This window comes from Spea bombifrons, chromosome 2 (genome assembly GCF_027358695.1).
Source record: "Spea bombifrons isolate aSpeBom1 chromosome 2, aSpeBom1.2.pri, whole genome shotgun sequence".
NCBI classification, from domain to species: domain Eukaryota; kingdom Metazoa; phylum Chordata; class Amphibia; order Anura; family Pelobatidae; genus Spea; species Spea bombifrons.
Genome location: NC_071088.1, coordinates 131,819,853 through 131,842,130, shown reverse-complemented (window position 1 = coordinate 131,842,130; position 22,278 = coordinate 131,819,853). Strand labels below are relative to the sequence as shown.

At 43.0% G+C, this 22,278-nt stretch overlaps 1 protein-coding gene across 1 annotated transcript; it reads right to left on the bottom strand.

The window, feature by feature from the left end:
- Nucleotides 1-3,242: 3,242 nt before the first annotated feature.
- Nucleotides 3,243-10,284, bottom strand: CWC15 (CWC15 spliceosome associated protein homolog). The gene is made up of 7 exons (XM_053457889.1): nucleotides 10,053-10,284; nucleotides 8,787-8,928; nucleotides 7,806-7,918; nucleotides 7,404-7,486; nucleotides 6,714-6,818; nucleotides 4,158-4,276; nucleotides 3,243-3,536 (listed from the first exon to the last, which is right to left on the bottom strand). The coding sequence occupies exons 2-7, from the start codon at nucleotides 8,915-8,917 to the stop codon at nucleotides 3,410-3,412; spliced, it is 678 nt and encodes a 225-aa protein (XP_053313864.1). The 5' UTR covers nucleotides 8,918-8,928; nucleotides 10,053-10,284; the 3' UTR covers nucleotides 3,243-3,409.
- Nucleotides 10,285-22,278: the final 11,994 nt, after the last annotated feature.

Sequence of the window (22,278 nt, the reverse complement as noted above, 5' to 3'; positions counted from 1 at the left end):
GACTCCAAAGCAATATAAAAATAATATCCTCAAATAAAAAGTTTGAAATATTAAAAAGTAGTAAAGTATGAAAAGGAGGATGTTGACCCAAAACATTTAAGCCCCACGTAAAGGGTTAAAGCAGCTGTTACGTCTCGATTGTCGCTATTTCTTAGTGAATGTGGCGTTTCGCACCTTGCGTAGATTGTGAATGAATGCAGCGAAGATTCCGGGGTTGGCTTTGATGTGGACCGACACATAAAACACAACGAGGCCGGCACATTCCCGGCACACAGCACCTGTCCCCCATCCGACGACATCGTAATCCGCATACGCGGTGCGTCGTTACATGGATGTCGCAGGCATGCAGCTCCATGCGCGACGCGGCCAACAGCGGAAAAGTTCTTTATTTAGAACGTGAAGGAGAGAGCGAAATGTCAGCACGGAATTCCCCAGACGGTTGCTCGGTAGAAATCATTTTAGCCTGCCTGCTGGCGTATCAATTGAAATACCCTAATAGACCCGCAACTTAACACCTTTCAATTGAGCCTTTAGAGAAAAAGGAAGCAGATGGTACATGCGTATTACACGCTTTGATCATGCTATATATGTTGCACCGGTGCATTATATTCTTAAAACAATTTTGATTGATAATTGTGTTATTTAATTGATTTTAATTGATAGAAGAAAGGTAAGAAAATAGCGAATATAATTAATAAATAATATACGAAGCCCATTTTTATTTGTTATGGTCAAGTTAACTTTTTTAGCATCTGCATTGAAATGCTTTACGATATTCTGCTTGATACAGGAGTAGACGGCGTATGTGAAGGGCTGGCTTTATGTGACATTGTCGAGATGCCGGCTTTCTGCCGCACCAGATGGAAAGATTACCCCGAGAGTTCTTGGCAGAGACATTTTTTGATGATGGGCTCACGCAGCGAACGGTTCAAAGGGTTTACATATCCCTGCGTGTATTCTCATGAATCCCTGCGTGTATTCTCATGAATCCCATCTTCAAAAACAGCCAGTCCGCATCGCTCTGAGTCCATCCGGAATCTCCTGAGGCAGCACTTCACATATAAGTCATACGTCTGTATGTATAAGTAACAATTGAAGATGAACAGGGCGGTTTTTAGAGACAACCGTTAAAAAGTATTTTTTCTACTTTTATTTATAAGCAGAATTATTTAAGCTGCCCGGAAAAAAAAACACTCTGATCGAGTTACATACGTCAAAAAAATATCATCCGTATGTTGCTCCCGCTAATGCATGTGAGATTTCACATTAAGAATCAAATAGTTTGAGACGCCTAATCTGCCCACTTTTTGATCAAAAGTATGACCATCACACCTATGTGAGCTTGATGGACATCCCATTCCAAAACCAAGGGCAGTAATAGGGCATTGCCCCCTCTCCTTTGTGGCTATAATAGCATTTTTGCCCATTCGTCCAGTAGAGCGTTTCTGAGGTCAGGAGCTGATGTTGGATGAGAACATTGGGGTTGAGGTCAGGGCTCTGTGCGGCCGGCCAAGTTCTTCCACAACAAACTCATCTGACCATGTCTTTACGGCCCTTGCTTTGCGCGCTGGGGCACAGTCAGGCTGGAACATAAACAAAGTTTGAACATACTATTGCCCAAAACAACTTTATATACTGCAACTAAGGGGCCCAAACCCAGAAACACCCCTAGACCATTATCCCCTCCTCCACCAAGCACCATGCATTACGGTATTTAGCATTTTCTCAGCATCTGCTAAACCCAGATTAGTCCGTCAGACTTCCAAAAAGTGGTGTGATTCCTCACTCCAGAGGACATTTCTACAGCTCCAGAGTCCAGTGGCGGTGGGCTTTACACCACTCCAGCCTTCGCTAATCATTGTGCACACACTGCACAGTGATCTTCAGCTTGTGTGCAGCTGCTCAGCCATGGAAACTTATTTCATGAAGCCCCCAATGCACAGTGCTTGTCCTGATGTTGCCCCCAGAGGCAGTTTGGATCTGTGTACTCATTGATGCTACAGAGGACAGGTGGTCTTTACGCTCTTCAGCACTCAGCAGCCCCACTCGGTACTGCTCTGTGGCTGAGCTGTAACTCCTACACACATCCACTCCACAGTAATGGCCGTTACAGCAGACCGGGGCAGATCCAGCAGGGCAGAAATCTCATGAACTTGCAGCAAAGGCGGCACCCTATGACATTCACACATTTTAAGTCACTGAGCGCTTAAATACAACTCATTCTACAGCCAGTATTAGTCTATGGAGACGGCTGCCTATGTGCTCCCTTTATACAGCTGTTATCAACTGGTGCGGCTGAAGCAAAGTCAATAACGCAGAAGGGCTTCCACATACTTTTGGTCACACAGTGCATCTACCTGTCCCAAACCCTCTAAACATGTTTGGTCTCGTCTTATACCCAGGATCGCCTTACGCCTATCTCATGCATGGGAAGCAAAAACGCAATTATCACAACGTGGACATGCCCAAGACACACACAGACACAAGGCGTGTTACTTCTTGATTCCTTAGCCGTGGTCACGTAGGCCTTTGTATGTCTGCTGTCTTAGACAGCCTTTCAGAACAGAGCTAAATACGCATGATCCTGAGCGTTCCACCCAGACAGTTGATTGTCTCTTTGTGGATCTCCTCAGCACCGGACACACAGCATGGTTATCGTTTCTTATTATATTATCTTCTGATACTTCTGCTGTTCCACTCCCAATAAATAAACACCCCCCATCAAAACATCCGATCTCCAACTCATTATCCCACGTCGCATGAAAATATTTACATGGAAATTAGGAATGCCCATCAGTGATAGCAGCAGCAGCTTTTCTGCTGGATTATGACGAACCTTCTGGTACGATGGTTCTGCTTTCTGCTGTCGGCTCTGGCTGACACAGGACCCTGAGGGTTAAAGGCCAGCTAGGAATGGCAACACACAACCATTATCTTTCTCCTGCTCTTTTGCTTCAAATAAAAAAAAAAAAAAAAAAAAAAAAAAAAAACTACTTAAGCCAGTATGGGAAAAGGAAAAGAAAAGAGGAAAAAAATGGTTGCATTTCAAAGATAAAGGTCTGTTTTGACTGCGGTGTAAAAGCTGGTCATTGAAGAAAAAAATACAATAAACAGGGAACAGCGACATCACTGCTTTAATGCACATTAATAATAATATTCACACACTGACCATTTCTGAGTATTTTTCAAAAATATTAAAAGAAAATGTGGGAAAAAGGAAAAAAAAATAGTTCAACACAAAATAGAAAAAACTAATCGTTTATTCACATATGACCTGGAAAACATGCTATGATGAAAGTAGAGTCTGACATCATTATCGATTTATAGATGGCGACGCCGACGCGAGGATCCCCTTCCACGGTCCGGACAGAGTTAAAAGTATCCTACAGACGAAGCACATAAAACTGCACTACTTGATATACTTTTCCATAAACTTCTTGTGGAACTCGGAGCGTAGAGTGTCGTTTATAAATCGTTTGTCCTTCTTGTCATCGACGCCTTTAGCGCAGTTCTTAAAAACAACGTCGTCGTCCCACCTGCCGGAAGAAGATTCGCGTTAGGACGTCCAACAAACGTCATCACGCGCCGTATACCGAGACCGCTTATGCTTTACACTCTTTCATATTCAAGAAGTAATTGTTTAGTAGATATTCTGATTAACTCCTTCATGACCAAATGTTTTTCATACCCTCAGGGCCAGAGCTCTTTTGCCAATTATCTCACTTTTGCTCACCCATGATTCTCCTTTGCCACGTTTATTTTACCAACACAGAAATCTTATCTACAGGGTATCCCCGATTACGGTGACGTCACACGCTCTGTATGATTATTTTCATTTGTATCGCTATTTGTTTAATTGTTTCGTTTGTTTTAAAGCAGGGGAACCCGAAGCAGGCAAAACTCCCATAATTTAACAGCCTGAGGTCCTCTGTCATCGCTGCAAAAGTAAGACGTTTTAATAAAAGTACCTTAACAGAGAGAAATAATGGTGTGAATTCTAAGAATAGTTAGATAAGATGACTGCCCCCAATAATCTCAGCTGGTAACACACAAGCAGCTTTACACAGTGGGACCGGGAAAGAGACCGATGTGACGTTAGAGCTGCGTATGGCCCGATACACCGATAACGGACTGCGCTAAAATATACAATGAATTACCTCCGCTTCACTTTAAAAGTCGCTTGAGCCTGTACAGGGCCCGCAAGGTTCAACAGAGGGTTCCCACTGAGAATGTTCTCCATTCTGATCCGTTCCTCTTCGGCCTTCTGCTCCAGCTCCTATTAACAGAAATGATACGCGTGTGAATGAGCGCTGTCCCATCCGGCCCTTTGGGAGCCGGGATACTAGCAGGGTTCTCAGATCCCTACAATTAGTTAATAATTAGATCCATGCCTGTTCTGGGGTTTAGGTGATGGCCCAGAGCCTCAGAAACCACGCATCAACAACTGTTCTCAAGAAGCGTCCTTTGATCATGACACAATAGGGTTTTGGAACTCTACATGCCGATACCGTTAACCTGTTCGCAGGGAACAGATTTATACTCGAGAGGGAAGTAAAGCTGCCGAGTGTTATCTTTTACATTGAATGAAAAGAAACACATGAATCAAAAGCAACCGGAATCCATCCCAGCCGGAGAATAAAACGCGTTTTACCTGCCAGCAGCCCAATCGTCAGCCAGCGCTTCGGATCGGCATGCCGAGCTGTCAGAGGGAGATCACTCGCGCTCTTTGATCGTCTATTCTCTTTACAGAGGCACAATACATAATTAAGCAGCAGCCTCGGGCGGATACATCCGACAGACATCTCAAAGCGAGTAACACGACATTCACCCTGACCCACATACAGTCATTATATGCCACGCGTGACTGTCATACCACAGACTAGCAGTTCCTTCTGAAGGTATCTTGGGGTCCCACCCAGAATGCCGAACCTGTGGTGGGCTTCATACAAGGAAGCCTCCAACCACGAGTACTAATAAAACTCCTACTGGAGTCCAGCGAGGGCCAAATAGAGTCAGAGGTTTTCACAGCAAGAAAAAAATGGGAAGAACAGACGGGCCGAACGGTTATCTGCTGTCAAACGGCACGTTTCTGATTTCCACCAATGCGTTTCATCGCCTCGTTCTTCTCCTCCCGTAATCTGCTGAAGTGGGCAGTAGGCTTATGAGGAATAGTCCGGTTATTTTTTTAACATTGTTACACTTTGTTGTCTGTATTTGACTCGCTTGCTGCAGTTTGATGGCCTTTAGACCGGTTAACCGGCTTAACGTGGTCCCGTAGGTGCTCAATCGCAGAAAGCAGGGGGATCCTGCAGCTCATCCTGGCAGCAACTAAGAATACAAAGTCCACACCGGTCAGAAGGACCCACAACACCAGAGACACATACTATATTACCTGAATAGTGTCGGTCCTCAAAAGATGTGACATGTTAACAAAAACGGAGCTAATATTTGGCATAGACGCTTAGATATGTATCTAATACAGTAATGTCCATCCGGTTTAACGTTCGTTGCTTTGAGTGCTCAGATGCCCTTTGGCATATCACTGTCCCTAAGCGCAGTTATTTCTATTTCGCGGCGTCCTTTGTCACCTTGAATAAGTTTTACCATTCATTCCCACACTTTCTGATGAATGAAGTGTTGATAATCTCTAGAGACATTAGCGGAAAAAAAACACAACAAAAACAAAAAAAAAAAAAAAACAGGAACTCGGATGTTTGAGATTCTGAAACCACTGACATTAAGAAACTGCCTTAAACTACATTAAAAAGAATTAACGACAATCACTTTAATAGTTGTCAAAGTGAAATCTATGAATTATTACTGCTTGTGATCAGATTGGTTACTTTAGTTGCAGAAAAAGTAACCGGAATGCGCGTTACCAATCAAAACGTCCTCAGATGGTACATTTTGCAGATGCAACAACATCTCCCCCTAGTGGAGAAAGACCCACAAAACATGTCCCAGAGGCAATGGATAGATTTTCAATATTTATGCCAATCTATTACACAAACACCCCAACACGTTATCGCACTGCCCAGGAGCGGGGAACAATAGAATGGCTCCGTCTTTATCATCCAGCCAGGCACTTTAATGAAAGTTCATTAAACTTTAAATTTTAAAAGTAAAATTGCCATAAAGAAATCAGCTCAGCGTGCAAAGAAAGTCACTCAAAACATCTCAAGACCAATAACAATGGCAGCCCCCAGGTCTGTGGATAAAGGAAGTCTAAATTAAAAAAAAAAAAAAAACAGATCCAAAAAGAGAACACAGAAATCATAAGGTCCCTACCAGAAAGGAGCCCATATTGTACCAGATAAGAGAACAAGGTTTCTAACATTAATATACCCATAAGACAAACCATTAGATATATGTTATATGTAACTAATGTCTAGTACGTATCAATAAAAATATCTTTAAGAGAAGCGGCAGCTCCCCCACTGACCCTCTAGAAATCTTGCGTAAGCCAGCGCTGGAGCAGGCCGGCAGCGAGTATATGATGCATGCGCAGGAGGTAAGCAGGAGATGCATGCGTCAAAACAATGCAAATGCTTTTTGATGAATCCCTCCATGCATTTGCAGAAGACGACATATGTATCACATGCATTAAAAGCGCACGAGGGCTGGAACATCCCTTTCTAGACTCTCCAACCCATACTTATCCCTGAACAGGCACTTGGGTGGTCTCAGCCACATTAGCATTAAAAGGTTCCTACCTTCCGCGCTTGCTCTTCTGCTCGTTCCTTCTTAATTTTCTCCAGCTCTGCTAGGAGAGCAGAATCATCATCACTGTCTTCATCTGAATCGTCGTCTTCATCTTCCTGGGGAGCAGAGTAATGTTTATTAATTCTCAGACATGCTTCTAAAGGGGAACGGGGGCTTCACAGCTTTTACCATACCTTGGGTAATTGACATCACAATTTACTCACAGCTTAGGGGATAGATATTTAAAGCTTGTATCTCTATATAACCAAATCCCCTCATGGTTTAAAATGTTAGCATGAATGCACCCTTAGGATGAAGCTCAGTAGTGTCTTCATCATGAACACACCCAGGGAATTTTGTCCATTTAGATGCTTTATTAGCGTGCCGATCAGTAGAGATGAGCAGTCCATCCGCTAGTCAAGCCTTGGCTACACTTTAGGTAGCAGAGGTGGATTTGACCAAGTGCCTGGTTACACTGCCAGTCCAGACATTGGAAAAAAAACCACACACAGAAAAACAGAAGCTGATGGAGACCGCTAAAGACTACCGGCTGAAGAAGAAGAAGAAAAGCCTTATTTATACCATATGGTTCAGAACAATGCAGCCATCGCTGGTGTGTGCGACACAAACGAGTGTAACCATAACTAATGCATCAAAAAACTGGGAGCCAAATTACGACGACAATGGAGAGGAAAACGTACATCAGAGAGAGGATCGTCCGCATCAAGGTTTGCAGCTGGAATCTGATCCAGACGAGGTTTCTTAGATATGGAAGATGCGTGCTCTAAAAAGAAAAAAAATATAAGGTAACTTATTATTAAAAGTAAACAGGCTGCTGTTACAAGACACTACTTTATACCACGGAAGAGATTTCCATTTTCCTAAAACCATTTTAAATCACATTTTTGTCTTAAATTAGGATTAAATACCATTTCATTCAGTGCAGCTTTACATACTCGCTAACATCAGTATGCACCAACCCGGTTTAACATCTTGTAGGAGAGGATTATAACGCATACTGGTACCAGTGACATGAAATGTTCAGATCTCCAGCAAACCCCCCCCCCCTTGTGAATCGATCCCTTTAAGCTTTTGAGTCGTACCTCTTGTGGGTCGGTCCCTATTTTTGTCTCTCACAGTCGTGCGCTCCCTCTCCTCCAGCTCCCTTCTGAAGTCGCGGCTTCTCACCTCCTCAGGGGCATCCTGGGTGGCCTGTCTATAAAGCAAGGTTAATAAAAATTATGCTCTTACAACGTAGGACACTTTGTTATAAAGTTTTAATATTTTAGCTTACAGAAAGTGTGCCCAATGACTACTGAACGTCAAATATTGTCCTTAAAACATTAATATTTCAACCACGCAGAAATATTACAGTCTGTGATAACGCAGAGAACACTGACAACTCCAATCCATTAAAGCATGACACCATCGCTCTGTATCTGCCTGCAGGGGGTTAGAGATCATTTTTCAAAATTCAATGGCAGATTTATCTAATGGGAGCCAGGGACCATGTATATCCATAGGATATATATAACGTTAAAGCTGTAAGCTTTTACATAGTCCGGTAATTGTGACAAATGTCATGTAATATGTCGCGGTCTAATGCTACATGCACCAAAGCGGCATCTACTTCACTTGGTGAGAATAAACTCTGATTTTAGGAGTCAGTGGCGTATCTTGGCCGGGCGCTGCTCTAGGCCTGACCCAGACGCTCCGCCAATTCCCTCTGCGGTCTTCTATTACGCCATATTCTGACGCGCTGCATTGTAAAGACGTGCAACGTGGAGTAAAGGGATAGATCTGATCCCCCCCCAACCGGCCCATACTGCACAATAGGGCAACCTGCTCCCCAATTATGTGGCAGAGGGGCTGCCATTCCCTCTGGATCTGCCAGCCTAGGACAGAATATGGCACTGACTTGGGAAAACATTCACACAAAACAGGAAGCATCACAAAGTGACTTCATTTCGATGACGCAGTTTGTGATCTGCCGAGACGTAGAGAGAAGTGAATGCCGGGCAAGCTATGAAGAGGTTTATGTGAAGGAGACTCCACAGAGGTAATTGGGGTTAGGTTTTCTTTACCTGTATTTGATCTTGGTGTGAGAAGGAAGGTCTCTGCTAGAATACTGCTTGGAGAGCTGGCTTAGATCACCTTCTCCTTTCCCTCTGCCACCTCTAGCCGGCTCGAACGTTGGCCTAGCCGCGGTCGTCATCTTTCAAACAACTAAATGAAAAAAAGAAATCGGCGTTTTGTTATCCGGTTAGGAGGAGGACAGAGAACAAAAACTCAGAGCAGAGCGACAAACGAAGAGCGTAAATGGGAGTCTCAGTAACACTGAGCGCTCATCTCCATCTAATCCGCGAGACCATGACCTTCCCTGCCGGCCGAATGTATTACGCAACATACACGCTGCCACTTAGTGACGCGATAAAAGGAGAAAGGCGTGCCTTCGCTATATATATATATATATATATATATATATATATATATATATATATATATATATATATATATATAGTCTGGGAATACACATTAAGCCAGTAAATAAATAATAATAATAAGAGTAAAGTCATCTGCAGCGCAGTAGGTAATGTTTTATCATATTGTGATTTGTAAGGCACACAACACTATTAAGCAATAGTATTATATACAAGATGACTCCCCTTCTGTATCGGATCCTTATATACCATATACAGGACACTGGGTTACTGTAGCATAAAGTGCATAACATTATCGCGCAGCTATACCTGCTGCGTGTAACATTATCGCGCAGCTATACCCGCTGAGTGTAACATTATCGCGCAGCTATACCCGCTGAGTGTAACATTATCGGGCAGCTATACCCGCTGAGTGTAACGTTATCGCGCAGCTATACCCGCTGAGTGTAACATTATATAGTTCTATCCACTGCGTATAACAATACTGGGTTACCTCGTTGTAAAGTGCCCTGTACACTATAGGCTTTTGTGCCTCATACTTTTATGTTACATATATATTGTTTTTGTGTGTTACATTACTCATATACAATATGCATAATTACAATAATGTATATGATTATATACAATATTCACTAACCCAATGGTTATATACAACGTACATACAGTCTATAAAGCAGCAACACAATAATGTGATACACAACACCGTGTTAGTGTACAGTAAAGTGTATTGTATACAGAATTACTAGGCTACGGCGTGGTATATTTTATACCGTATATCATGTCTATATCATTATAGGGCGACTCGATGGTATATGGCAGCGTGTAACACAAGGCACACGGTATACAATATCAACACACTGCGGCCTGGTGTCTCAGTGAAACCCGCCATTACCCTAGAGCCCCACGTACCACCGAGGCCTCCGCTCCCGCGACAAAACCGTGCTTCTCCGACCCGGAACAGCACCCGCCACACGGGTATCCCGATGAAGCTACGTCACAGGCTCGACGCGTTTCCACGTAGAGCGTAAACCCGAGCGACTCTAAACGGCGTCTCCGTGTTCTCGCTACAGAGCACTACGGCGGGCGGCCATTTTTACGAAGACCAGAGCTAATTGGTGTTCACTCAGTTGTCTCCAACAAGATGGCTCCGGCGAGTGAGACCAAAACGAGTAACTCTATACAGCTTCAAACACTGCGCCGGAGTTGTAATGAGCGTACGTCGCTATGTTTTTAAGTCATATGCTTTGCGCATGCCAGGGGCGGTCCCAAGGAAATATTTAGGACTGTAGATGGGTGGCCGCTAGTGGGCGCTCTTGTAGTGCAAAAACCCGCGCTGCCTAAAATACCGGTATATGATAATATCGGTCACCCCGTGTTATTTATCAAATAATGGAGTTTTCGTGCTCTTTATAAACACGTAGTGGAGTTTTTATTTGCTACACAACAGCCGACATATACTCACCCGATACGCTGCTCAACACCATGCGCATACCTGCCAACAGTCCCTTTTTTGGGGGGTCCTGTTCCATCAAATTTGGGTCCGGGTGCAAAAATGCTTTCTATGCACAATGGATTAGACTTTTTATAATATATAATACAATTAATAGGTTTGTTTACCCTATTCCCCTAAAATAGCCAATGCAGCCCTTTGAAATTTATTTTTTATGAACAGGGGCGGCCTTAGGGCCTTAAGTTTTATAACTTAAATTATAACATCGTTTGTTTTTTTTTAAACTTTATTTAACATGGAGGATGTTAAATAAAGTTAAACAAACAAAAAAACGGGGTTTTCATTTAAGTCCCAGGCAGGGGTGCCGAGTGGTTGCTCGTGAAGTTTTCAGCAACCGCTCGGCGGCCCTCACTCTCCGTGACTCCGTCGCGGTGCCGGCGTTTTGTGCTAAGCGCCAGAATTATTCTGGTGCTCAGCTGTGAAGCGCGCACCGCGGCAGAGCGGGAAGACGGACGCCTCCCGCTCCCACCGCAGGACTCCGGCAACAAGGTAAGTAAGGATAGGGGATAGATAGTGATAAGGGGCAGGGGGAGGCAGTGAGAAGGGGCAGGGGGGAAGGCAGTGAGAAGGGGCAGGGGGGAAGGCAGTGAGAAGGGGCCGAGGGGGGAGATTTTTTTCCTTTCTTTTTTTGGGGATGGGGGGGCGCCAGAGGAGTAGTCCGCACAGGGCGCCAGAACACTTAAGGCCGGCTCTGTGTATGATTATGACCCTAAAGAATATTGGGGCAATGTTAACAAATATGTTTTCATTGTTTTTATCATTCTTTTTTTGGGGGGGGGCTCTCTTATGGAGGCCAATGGTGCCTTCGTGAAATCACTGAGCTCCCGATAAAGTCCTTTCGGCAGGTGTCAGCCTTGAAACCTATTGAAAGGGAAACTATTGGTCATTCATACTGTAGCGGTATACCGGTGCTTACACTGAGCACAGTTCTACCCGATCTGTCAGCTGAGTCCAGGCTGTCATTAAAAGTAAAAAAAAAAGTCAGGACATAAAGGTACACCCTAAGGTGCACCCTGTTACCTTTTTTTGTGGACATGTCTACAGATCCATTTAACACAAACGGTTAATCTGTCTTTACGTGTTTATAACTAAAATGTTCTGTCCTAGCCGCTAATCTTTTACATTAGACCCTGCACTGGCCATACCCAAATGATACCATATTCCAGGGTCATAACCTAATAATTAGGTTATACGCAATAATTAAAGTGATAACTGAATCACACCAACGACATAAACTTACATCACTTTTACATCATGCCTCCATTTTTGTCCTGATCTCAAGTTATTTTGTAGCAAACACATCACTTAATTTATACCGTCCCCTGTTGGACCTACTCTGCCGAGTTGAACACTTTTGTAACTAAATGCAGGATTAGAAACATCATTCTTTGCGGAGTTCACAACCTTTTTCCAGTAATAATCATTTTATCGTGTAAAAATTTGTTAGGAATACGTTGTTGTCACGTGACACAAAAACAGATACCGATAGGCTGTTGCCATAGACACAGAAAAGATATTAAAACATTTAGTGTTTTGTATATATGATTAAACCTTCTGAGGGATTAATGAATTGTGCGAGAAGGTGTTAGTGTGTGAGTGTGTACACGTGCATATGTAACCAGAAAGGGATGAAGGGGCCAGAAGGGCACTAAGCTTTATCTTCTCCTTGGGCCAGAATTTGCCAGCCCTCGAAATTCGGGGCGCATGTGTACATAGAAAAAAGAAATAATCTGATAGTGTAATATTGTCAAAAACAATAAGATATGTAGAAGGTGTAAAATGCACTCACAAACAGTGCCAGCACAACAGGCTCGTCTGAGGTATGAAGACTGTTCTTTATTCTTTAAAATCTCTAAGAGCATAAAATAAAGAAAACAACCATATGGTGCAGTATCTTCCTTAATAGTATGTGCGCAAGTTAAAAAAGCACTTACAGGATGGTTGAATTCAAGTCGCTATTCAAAATAAATGTCCATTGAAGTGGATCAGGAACATGCAGATTAAAAACTTCTCAACGCGTTTCGCCGCTCACTGGGCTTCCTCAGGAGAAATAAATATCAATTGATGTCATCCGCTATGATAATCCGCAATCGTGGTGAGTAAAAATAGAATAAAACTTGATTGTCGCCGTCCGCTTTAAATGTCCTCCAGAATGCTTTTAGTCACGGTGCATGTTGGGAAAAAACGTCATCACTTCCTTGAGTCGTATCCTAGCAACGGATCAAGCTCCTCACAGTGTCACGGTGCATGTTGGGAAAAAACGTCATCACTTCCTTGCGTCGTATCCTAGCAACGGATCAAGCTCCTCACAGTGTCACGGTGCATGTTGGGAAAAAACGTCATCACTTCCTTGCGTCGTATCCTAGCAACGGATCAAGCTTCTTCTTTCTTCTTCCCTGGATGGGCGTGGTTTACATTCAGATGTTGATGCGTCAATGGTGGGCGTTTTTCGGTCTTCTGTGTATGACGAGGTGTATCCAGGCAACGTATACGCTGAGGCAGTTCTCGGCTTGATCTCTTTTCAGGAGCTGGATGTCGGAGCTTATGGAAAATGATTCTGTGAGCTATATTGGAGATCCAAGCTCATGAAGGTATAAAGGAGGTAAAGGACGGGAAAAAAATATATAATTATGTTCACAGCTCCAAAAACGAGTGAAAAGATAAATGTGAGAGATATAGGTCATATAAGGTAAGTATGTTAGTGTTAGACAGATGTATGAGAGAGATAGATTATCCATGTATGGATAAATAATTTTTTTTTTTTTTTTTTTTTTTTTTTTTTTTTTTTTTTTTTTTATTTTTTTTTTTATAAAAAAAAAATATATATATAAAAAAATAAAAAATAAAAAAATTCAGTTAACATATGTTAAAAAACTGGAACCAAAAGGATATATATAAGGTACCAAAAAAAATATGTATATAAAGGAGAGTATATATATATATATATATATATATACATGTATAAACATATATCTGAGTGGAAGTGTACAAAACATTAGTAAAAGGACAAAGTCGAAGTACAGGGATTGTTTCTTACTGATGATCCAGTTTGAAATATAGTGGAAATAAAATATAATGTGAAGCAAGGCTAGACTCATATAAAAGTAATGATATCCAGATCTGTATTAAGGCCATCTTTTTTGTATGTTTGGAAATTGAAAATCCATTGTGTTTCTTTTTTTGAAAGTGTAGAAATGATGTTGCCTCCTCTCCAGTGTACCGTTACTGAATCTATCCCTATAATTTGAAAATTCGGTAATGAAAAGGAGCTACATGTATTACAGTGTCTGGGGACACTGTGTTTGATGTTGTTGTTACGGATCCCTCCTAAGTGTTCAAGCGCTCTAACCTTCAGTTCTCTCGTAGTTCTGCCAATATATTGCTTTCTACGGCAGAACTACGAGAGAACTGAAGGTTAGAGCGCTTGAACACTTAGGAGGGATCCGTAACAACAACATCAAACACAGTGTCCCCAGACACTGTAATACATGTAGCTCCTTTTCATTACCGAATTTTCAAATTATAGGGATAGATTCAGTAACGGTACACTGGAGAGGAGGCAACATCATTTCTACACTTTCAAAAAAAGAAACACAATGGATTTTCAATTTCCAAACATACAAAAAAGATGGCCTTAATACAGATCTGGATATCATTACTTTTATATGAGTCTAGCCTTGCTTCACATTATATTTTATTTCCACTATATTTCAAACTGGATCATCAGTAAGAAACAATCCCTGTACTTCGACTTTGTCCTTTTACTAATGTTTTGTACACTTCCACTCAGATATATGTTTATACATGTATATATATATATATATATATATATACTCTCCTTTATATACATATTTTTTTTGGTACCTTATATATATCCTTTTGGTTCCAGTTTTTTAACATATGTTAACTGAATTTTTTTATTTTTTATTTTTTTATATATATATTTTTTTTTATAAAAAAAAAAAAAAAAAAAAAAAAAAAAATTATTTATCCATACATGGATAATCTATCTCTCTCATACATCTGTCTAACACTAACATACTTACCTTATATGACCTATATCTCTCACATTTATCTTTTCACTCGTTTTTTGAGCTGTGAACATAATTATATATTTTTTTCCCGTCCTTTACCTCCTTTATACCTTCATGAGCTTGGATCTCCAATATAGCTCACAGAATCATTTTCCATAAGCTCCGACATCCAGCTCCTGAAAAGAGATCAAGCCGAGAACTGCCTCAGCGTATACGTTGCCTGGATACACCTCGTCATACACAGAAGACCGAAAAACGCCCACCATTGACGCATCAACATCTGAATGTAAACCACGCCCATCCAGGGAAGAAGAAAGAAGAAGCTTGATCCGTTGCTAGGATACGACGCAAGGAAGTGATGACGTTTTTTCCCAACATGCACCGTGACACTGTGAGGAGCTTGATCCGTTGCTAGGATACGACGCAAGGAAGTGATGACGTTTTTTCCCAACATGCACCGTGACACTGTGAGGAGCTTGATCCGTTGCTAGGATACGACTCAAGGAAGTGATGACGTTTTTTCCCAACATGCACCGTGACTAAAAGCATTCTGGAGGACATTTAAAGCGGACGGCGACAATCAAGTTTTATTCTATTTTTACTCACCACGATTGCGGATTATCATAGCGGATGACATCAATTGATATTTATTTCTCCTGAGGAAGCCCAGTGAGCGGCGAAACGCGTTGAGAAGTTTTTAATCTGCATGTTCCTGATCCACTTCAATGGACATTTATTTTGAATAGCGACTTGAATTCAACCATCCTGTAAGTGCTTTTTTAACTTGCGCACATACTATTAAGGAAGATACTGCACCATATGGTTGTTTTCTTTATTTTATGCTCTTAGAGATTTTAAAGAATAAAGAACAGTCTTCATACCTCAGACGAGCCTGTTGTGCTGGCACTGTTTGTGAGTGCATTTTACACCTTCTACATATCTTATTGTTTTTGACAATATTACACTATCAGATTATTTCTTTTTTCTATGTACACATGCGCCCCGAATTTTGCTGGTTACGTGTTTGAACGCGGAGAGGAGCGTTTTGGTTGGGCTGCGGCAGTGATACATTAGAGAAGTATTTTTTGGTTCCTATTCTTTTACCATCACCTTACACGTGTTTTTTGGGTGTTTTTAGTTTTTAGTTTTGCCAGCCCTCCCCTGATACGCATGGGCATTTTTACAGAGCAATGGTGGATAAAACCAATGGGCAACATATTATGGTTCATATCACAGTCTGTGTACTCATCAGGCTCTACCTAGATAATGTTATAGTAAAGCAACCTTTCCTAATCCAATGCAGGTCCCATAGGGAAAAATGAAAGCTAAACTAAAAGGTCAAATGCAATATTGGGGAGAAAAGGAGGGCCGTGGTTGGATTGACACCCATAGCAGCTGTAGGCAGGGAGCACGTGTGCGGCATATTAAAAAAACATAAAAAATGGCTTTATTAGATGGATTTTAGGCAATAGAATGCGGTCAGGATTAGCAGCTGCATCCCTTTTGCCTTCCATGGTCCCTAAAACGTGTTAGCCTAGGCTTATGTCTAGCCTGGGTAATGGGAAATCCGTTCACCATACCTCTAAAGTGTCCCTATTTAAGAGGCACAGTCCCTCCTTCCCTGATGCCCCTCTTTACTAGGAGCTCAGAATGTTTTCACATCATCACAGAAAACAAGTTAATTTGTTACAGGGCCTGCTCAAACAAGCTTACAATTTAAATGTCCAAACATGTCACCGCTGTAGATTTTACAAAGACTAATTTGACTGCATTTGCAGATATGGGTTTTGTTGTAGAGATACTTTTCATTTAAAACTTCCACTTACTTATATCCCTGCTGAGATTAGATGAGTGGAACAGCCATCCATCAGTGGTGGTAAAGGGTTTAAAACATGCATGGGATAGGCAAATGACTCTAAGACAAGTCCAAGGACTGATTGAGGTCAGAGTATTTACACCAGGAAAAATGGGCCAAACGGGCCGGATCTGCCATCAAATTCTATGTTTCTGTGATATTAGTCAGGGAGCCGCTACAATGTCACGGACTGCTTTGGGAAAAGGATAAAGCTGTGTTGGTCCAACAGAAGATGGAGTCAAAGCTCAGAGACATTTAAAATTTAATAAGTGATGAACCGAGAACTATTACTGCTGGTAATATCACTTTAACATCTGCAGCTGCATGACATCATAAACTACCAGCTACAAGGATAGCTTGCGGCATGACGACAGTGATGTCACAATAGCAGCGCAGTAAACGGTGAGTTAGACAGTCAGTATAGACCCGTGTTGTTGGCATGATGTCTACACAAATCCTATTGCTGTGTTTTCTCTTTTTCGGTGTTTGCGCCTCCATCAAAGGGCAAGAATCGCACGATGGCTCCAGCGCTAAAGGTAAAGAGGCTTTTAATTTACGTTGAATTTCTTTATGTTTTTATAGCTTTTCCCTCCTTCTTCAAACTAAATAAACCTTATTTTCAGTTTTACCTTTTTTATCTTTAAAGTTTGGATTCCAAGTGAAACCCAGCAAGTCTCATAAACATTAGTTGGGTATTTTAAATGAAACAAATTATATATATAAAGATATTTCTACTTTTATTTGATAGAAAAACATGAAATCCATATCTGATGCCCAGATGAGGAAAGTAATATCGGGACTGATCTAAATATTATTCAGCTAGGATTTGGAAATGTATTTTTCTGTAAGCGATGATTATACAGACATTATCTCCCCGTATAAATGTGCTATTTTTTGTTGGGTTTTAATATTAATGAAATATAAAAATTTTAAATCTTTCCTTAGGAGATCCGGAAGTAAAAACCGGGAAGATCTCCGATGAAGTTGTCCTATACGCGACATATGGAATGGCCGCAGTGACCGCGATCCTGCACCTCGTTTCTTCCTGCATCATGCTATTCTACGTCATTCTTAAAAGAAAGAGATCCGCGGAGAGTCTAAGCGGAGAAAGAAGAGCGCTGCCAGTGTCCTGACGGGAGGTGGTCGGGCCGCACAAATCAAATGCCCCGAAAATCAATCAAATCCTTTTTTTGTTTCTAAATTGACTTTAATTTGACGTTATCGCTTGATTTCGCTTGTGAACTCGCATATCATTCATTCTCAGGACGCACGAGAGGCAGCTGGACCCCTGCAGGAGCATCAGACACAAGTTTTCCTCGGAGACTTTGTATTCTTAATCAATAAAATGTAGATGTTGATATTACAGATTCATTAAAGATTCTTTTGTTCCATTTCCGCTTCTTATCGCTGGATTCCGGCTGAATGGGTGCGATCGCTTTACTTATATTCGTATTAGATCGGATGGTGAACGTTACCTTAGACGGGGGTCTGTTGGTGACAGGGGTCCTCTAACCCCTATTCTGAAACAGATCTGCACTGTACTAAAGAGCTAACAGTTCTTTTACATCAAACACAGATAAATGATCTGATATGATGAGTCGGGGTTTGTTGAGATTCCCATCTCTGAGTAAGAACGGCTAAAATCACTTAGAGATTCCTGGGGCGTCACTCGTTGAAGTCCTCATGAGACGGCACCTCGTTCCCACCAAACCGGCCGAGATATATCCAAACACTAGTAATTTATGCCGGAGACAATGCGGCAACGTGGGTACCATGCTACATGTATGGTGGTCCGGCCCCTGCATTAACAAACTCCGGATGGCAATTTTTTTTTCATAGTCAAACTATTTGGAGAAATGTCCGCTTCTCCACTTTTGGATCTCCTCAATACCCTGTCCCAAAATCTACGCATCTGTGAGGAAAAAAACAATAGTTTATATTGCCCCTAAAACTATCATTCACCGTCATTGGGAACATACGCCGGCCGCGTCGCTAATTAGTTCTAGAATATTCATGAATACATATTTTTTTAATCTCAAAAGAGAGAAAATATGTAAAAAGGTTTTTGGACTCACTTTTGTTGCCAAGGTTTAGACATTAATGGCTGTGTGTTGAGTTATTTTGATGGGAAAACCAAATTTACACGGTTATACAGGCGGTATACTCACTACTTTACATTGTAACTGAGTCATTTCTTCAGTGTTTCACATGAAAAGATATAATAAAATATTTACAAAAATGTGAGGGGTTTAGTGACTTTTGTGAGATACTGTAACTATGTTATATTTTATTCAGTGTCTGGTATTCTACATCTCAATTTGTGGTGTGATGGGGTCCTGATCAGTTGGTGGAGTTTAGACCCTCTTTGTGAATTTGGAACGTGATGATAATTGTATTGCGGGAAGTGATGGAACCGAGTGATGTTATTCTGCATTAGCATCGAAATTGTAAATTTGTATTACGATTCTGTATCAGCATTTGGTGTCGAAGCTTTCTGTTTGAACCGTTCATCGTATTAACAATCTTTTATAATTAATGACAACCAAAGAGGTCATCTATATGCCCGCAATGTATATAACCCTTCTCTCCTATTCTCTGTCTATGTTTTCTTTATCTTCATCAAACCTTACAGCGGACAAGATGTTCTCCTGACTATTTTTAATTTTGTCATTATAAAAACACAATAAAGATATATTGTACCAGCAAAAATAAATGCAGATCTTGAAAAGAAGAAAACATTGAGTGCCCCTGTAAGGCGTTGATGGCGGTCGGCCGATTCAAGCTGCTTTTAGGGATCCACGGCTTCTTTTATGGTGCAGGACGGGGTTTCGGACAAAACCAGAAGGCATCCTTGGGAGCAGATCGGGCCAACGTTGCTAGGTCTGTGGTGAAGAACAAACAATCACAGCCCATACACCCTGTTGTTTAACTTAGAAGCGATCCGGGTTAAGATTCAGCATCTACTGATTTTCCAGTCATTCCCGGCGTAAAGTCACAATACTCTCAGCCAGCTTTACAACAACATTGCGGGGTGGCTTCCAGACAATTTTAGCTCCTCAAAGTCAACAAACTCTCAAATAAGCATATCTGGGAACTCTCCGGGTTTGACCTGGAGATTGCTGAGTGAGAGCTGCTCCTCCGTTCTCCGGGTCAAGACCCGAATCCTCCAGGTCGCGGGAGCGGGGTCTTGACATGCCCCACTCCCCGCCCATTTTTTCCTTGAAATGGGGGTGTTTCCCCTATGTAAGCAGGACCGCCCACCGACGTCAGTGGGACCGCCCACCAGTAGCTCCGGGTAGCCAGAGACAAGAAGTTCCCAGGTATGTACATAAATTATATAGATTGTAAGCTTGTGAGCCGGGTCCTCTTGACCTAATTTATCAGTTTGTATTAGTCCATCAGCTTTTGTTTTGTCAGACCCTTTGAATGTAGGGTGTAAGGACTTACCTGCCTCTCCGGTCCCGCGCCGTGGCTGGTCCCGCGACGCTGCCTCCTCAGCCGGCTTCCCGGGCAGCTAGTACCACCGCTACCCGGTCGGCGTCTTCACCGCGTGGCCGACCACGCGGCAAACAGGTAGCACAGCGCCACCGTGTGGCCAAAAAGTAATATTACACGTTACATACATAACGTGTTCTTATAGCCTCGGGTGACCTCCTTAATGCAGGACACACCTCCACCTGTCCCTATTTAAACCTGGACTTCCTCTTCTGGTTCACCCTTGGTTGGTGTATTCTGTGGTTTTCCTGTACGAGTTGCTGTGACTATTTCTTCGTTTGACCCGGCTTGCTGACTTCGTTCCTGTCTCCTGATTTGGCTCCTGATTCCTGTTCGTCTGGTATTTGATTCGGCTTGTTTGACCTCGTCTCTGGATTCTGATTTGGCTTATCCTGATTACCTGTCTGACCCGGTTGGTTCTCTGACTTTCTGGTTCCTGTTTGGCCTGGCTAACTCTGCCATCTGGGGTCCTACCTCACCATAATCGTTACAGTACCAAGGGTCACCATGGACCCCGCGGAGATTGGCCAGAAGATGTCTACCTGTGAAGCCCGTATTGAAAGTCTGGATCATCGCATGGACCAGTTTACGCAGGCTTTGCAAACACTCCTGGCGAGGACCGATCCAGCACGTGGTCCTCCTCCTGTGCCTGCTGCTGCACCTGTTGCTGTTCCACCGCCTGCTGATCCAGGTCTTCATACCCTCCGTTTACCACCTCCTCCCAGATATGGAGGAGATCCTGCTACCTGTCGTGGATTCCTCAATCAGTGCTCCATTAACTTTGAGATGTCTCCCTACTTGTTTCCTTCCGACAGAGCTCGTGTGGGGTATGTCATCTCCCTACTCACTGACAGGGCTCTGGCCTGGGCAACTCCTCTTTGGGAACGCAATTCTCCAGTGGTCAACGATTATACTGACTTTGTAACCACTTTCCGTCAAGTGTTTGATAGGCCAGGTCGCGGCCATATTGCCTCGTCAAGTCTTTTTTCACTGCGTCAGGGTACACGCAGTTTATCTGACTATGCCATTGAGTTCCGTACCCTGGCTGCAGAAGTGGCATGGAACAACGATGCCTTGGTTGCTGCCTTCACTAATGGCCTATCTGACCGCCTAAAAGATGAGGTGGCTGCCCGGGACCTGCCCACGGATTTGGAAGAACTCATCGCCTACATTGGCCACATTGATCTGCGCCTCCGGGAACGCCAGGTACAGCGAGATCGCCAAAGGAGGGCTCCAGTACGTTTTGTTCCACGTCCGGCTTCTTCTGACTCTGCTTCTCTTCCGCCTGAGGAGCCCATGCAGATCGGCTCCACACGTCTCTCTGAGGAGGAGAGATCCCTGCGGCGGCAACAGAACCTCTGTATGTACTGTGGCAAACAAGGACATTATGTGCGTTCCTGCCCTGTGAAGCAGGGAAACTACAAGGCCTAAGGAGGGTTGGGGTACCTCCTCTAGGCCTTTCTGCTGCCTTTCCCCATGACCGGGCGCCTCGTATGTTTGTGCCTACATCTCTCACTATTCAGGAAAGCACCATTCTGGCTCCAGCCCTTATAGACTCTGGAGCTGCAGGAAACTTTATTGACCATGACTTCTGCAGGCTCCACAATATACCCTTGCAGGAGAAAACCTCCCCGATCTTCGTGGAGGCCATTGACGGTCGACCTCTTCAACCTGCAGCGGTGACCCACGAAACTATCCCGCTTCGTCTCAGAGTTGGGGTTCTCCATACAGAGACTATAACGCTCCATGTGATAACTACTCCAGCTGCCCCCATTGTCTTGGGCTACCCTTGGCTGCAGCTGCATAACCCTGACATCGATTGGTCTACCCGTGAGATCACTTCCTGGCGGTGCTCCTCCTGCATGTTCCCTCAACCATGCTTAGTGAAAATCGCCTCTTTGGATACCACCACCCTGCCTCCGCAATACCAGGGATATGCTGACGTGTTTGATAAGAAAGAGGCTGACTCCTTGCCTCCTCACCGTCCCTATGATTGCCCTATTGACCTGCTTCCTGGCACCGTACCCCCAAGGGGCAGAGTGTATCCATTATCCCCGGCCGAGACTGAGGCCATGGAGGCCTACGTCCAAGAAAACCTCCAAAAGGGCTTTATCCGCCGCTCCGCTTCTCCCGCCGGTGCAGGCTTCTTTTTTGTGTCTAAAAAAGATGGCGGTCTACGCCCGTGCATAGACTATCGGGGCCTCAATCGAATCACCATTAAAAACACATACCCCTTGCCAC

What these genes read in the sequence shown, in the direction of transcription:
- CWC15 (XM_053457889.1), bottom strand. Translation starts at nt 8,917, where the DNA reads ATGACGACCGCGGCTAGGCCAACGTTCGAGCCGGCTAGAGGTGGCAGA. An exon ending in CACACCAAGATCAAATACAG is followed by an intron (nt 7,919 to 8,786) that starts GTAAAGAAAACC and finishes CTTGCTTTATAG; the next exon opens with ACAGGCCACCCAGGATGCCC. An exon ending in ACTTTTAAAGTGAAGCGGAG is followed by an intron (nt 3,537 to 4,157) that starts GTAATTCATTGT and finishes TTCTTCCGGCAG; the next exon opens with GTGGGACGACGACGTTGTTT.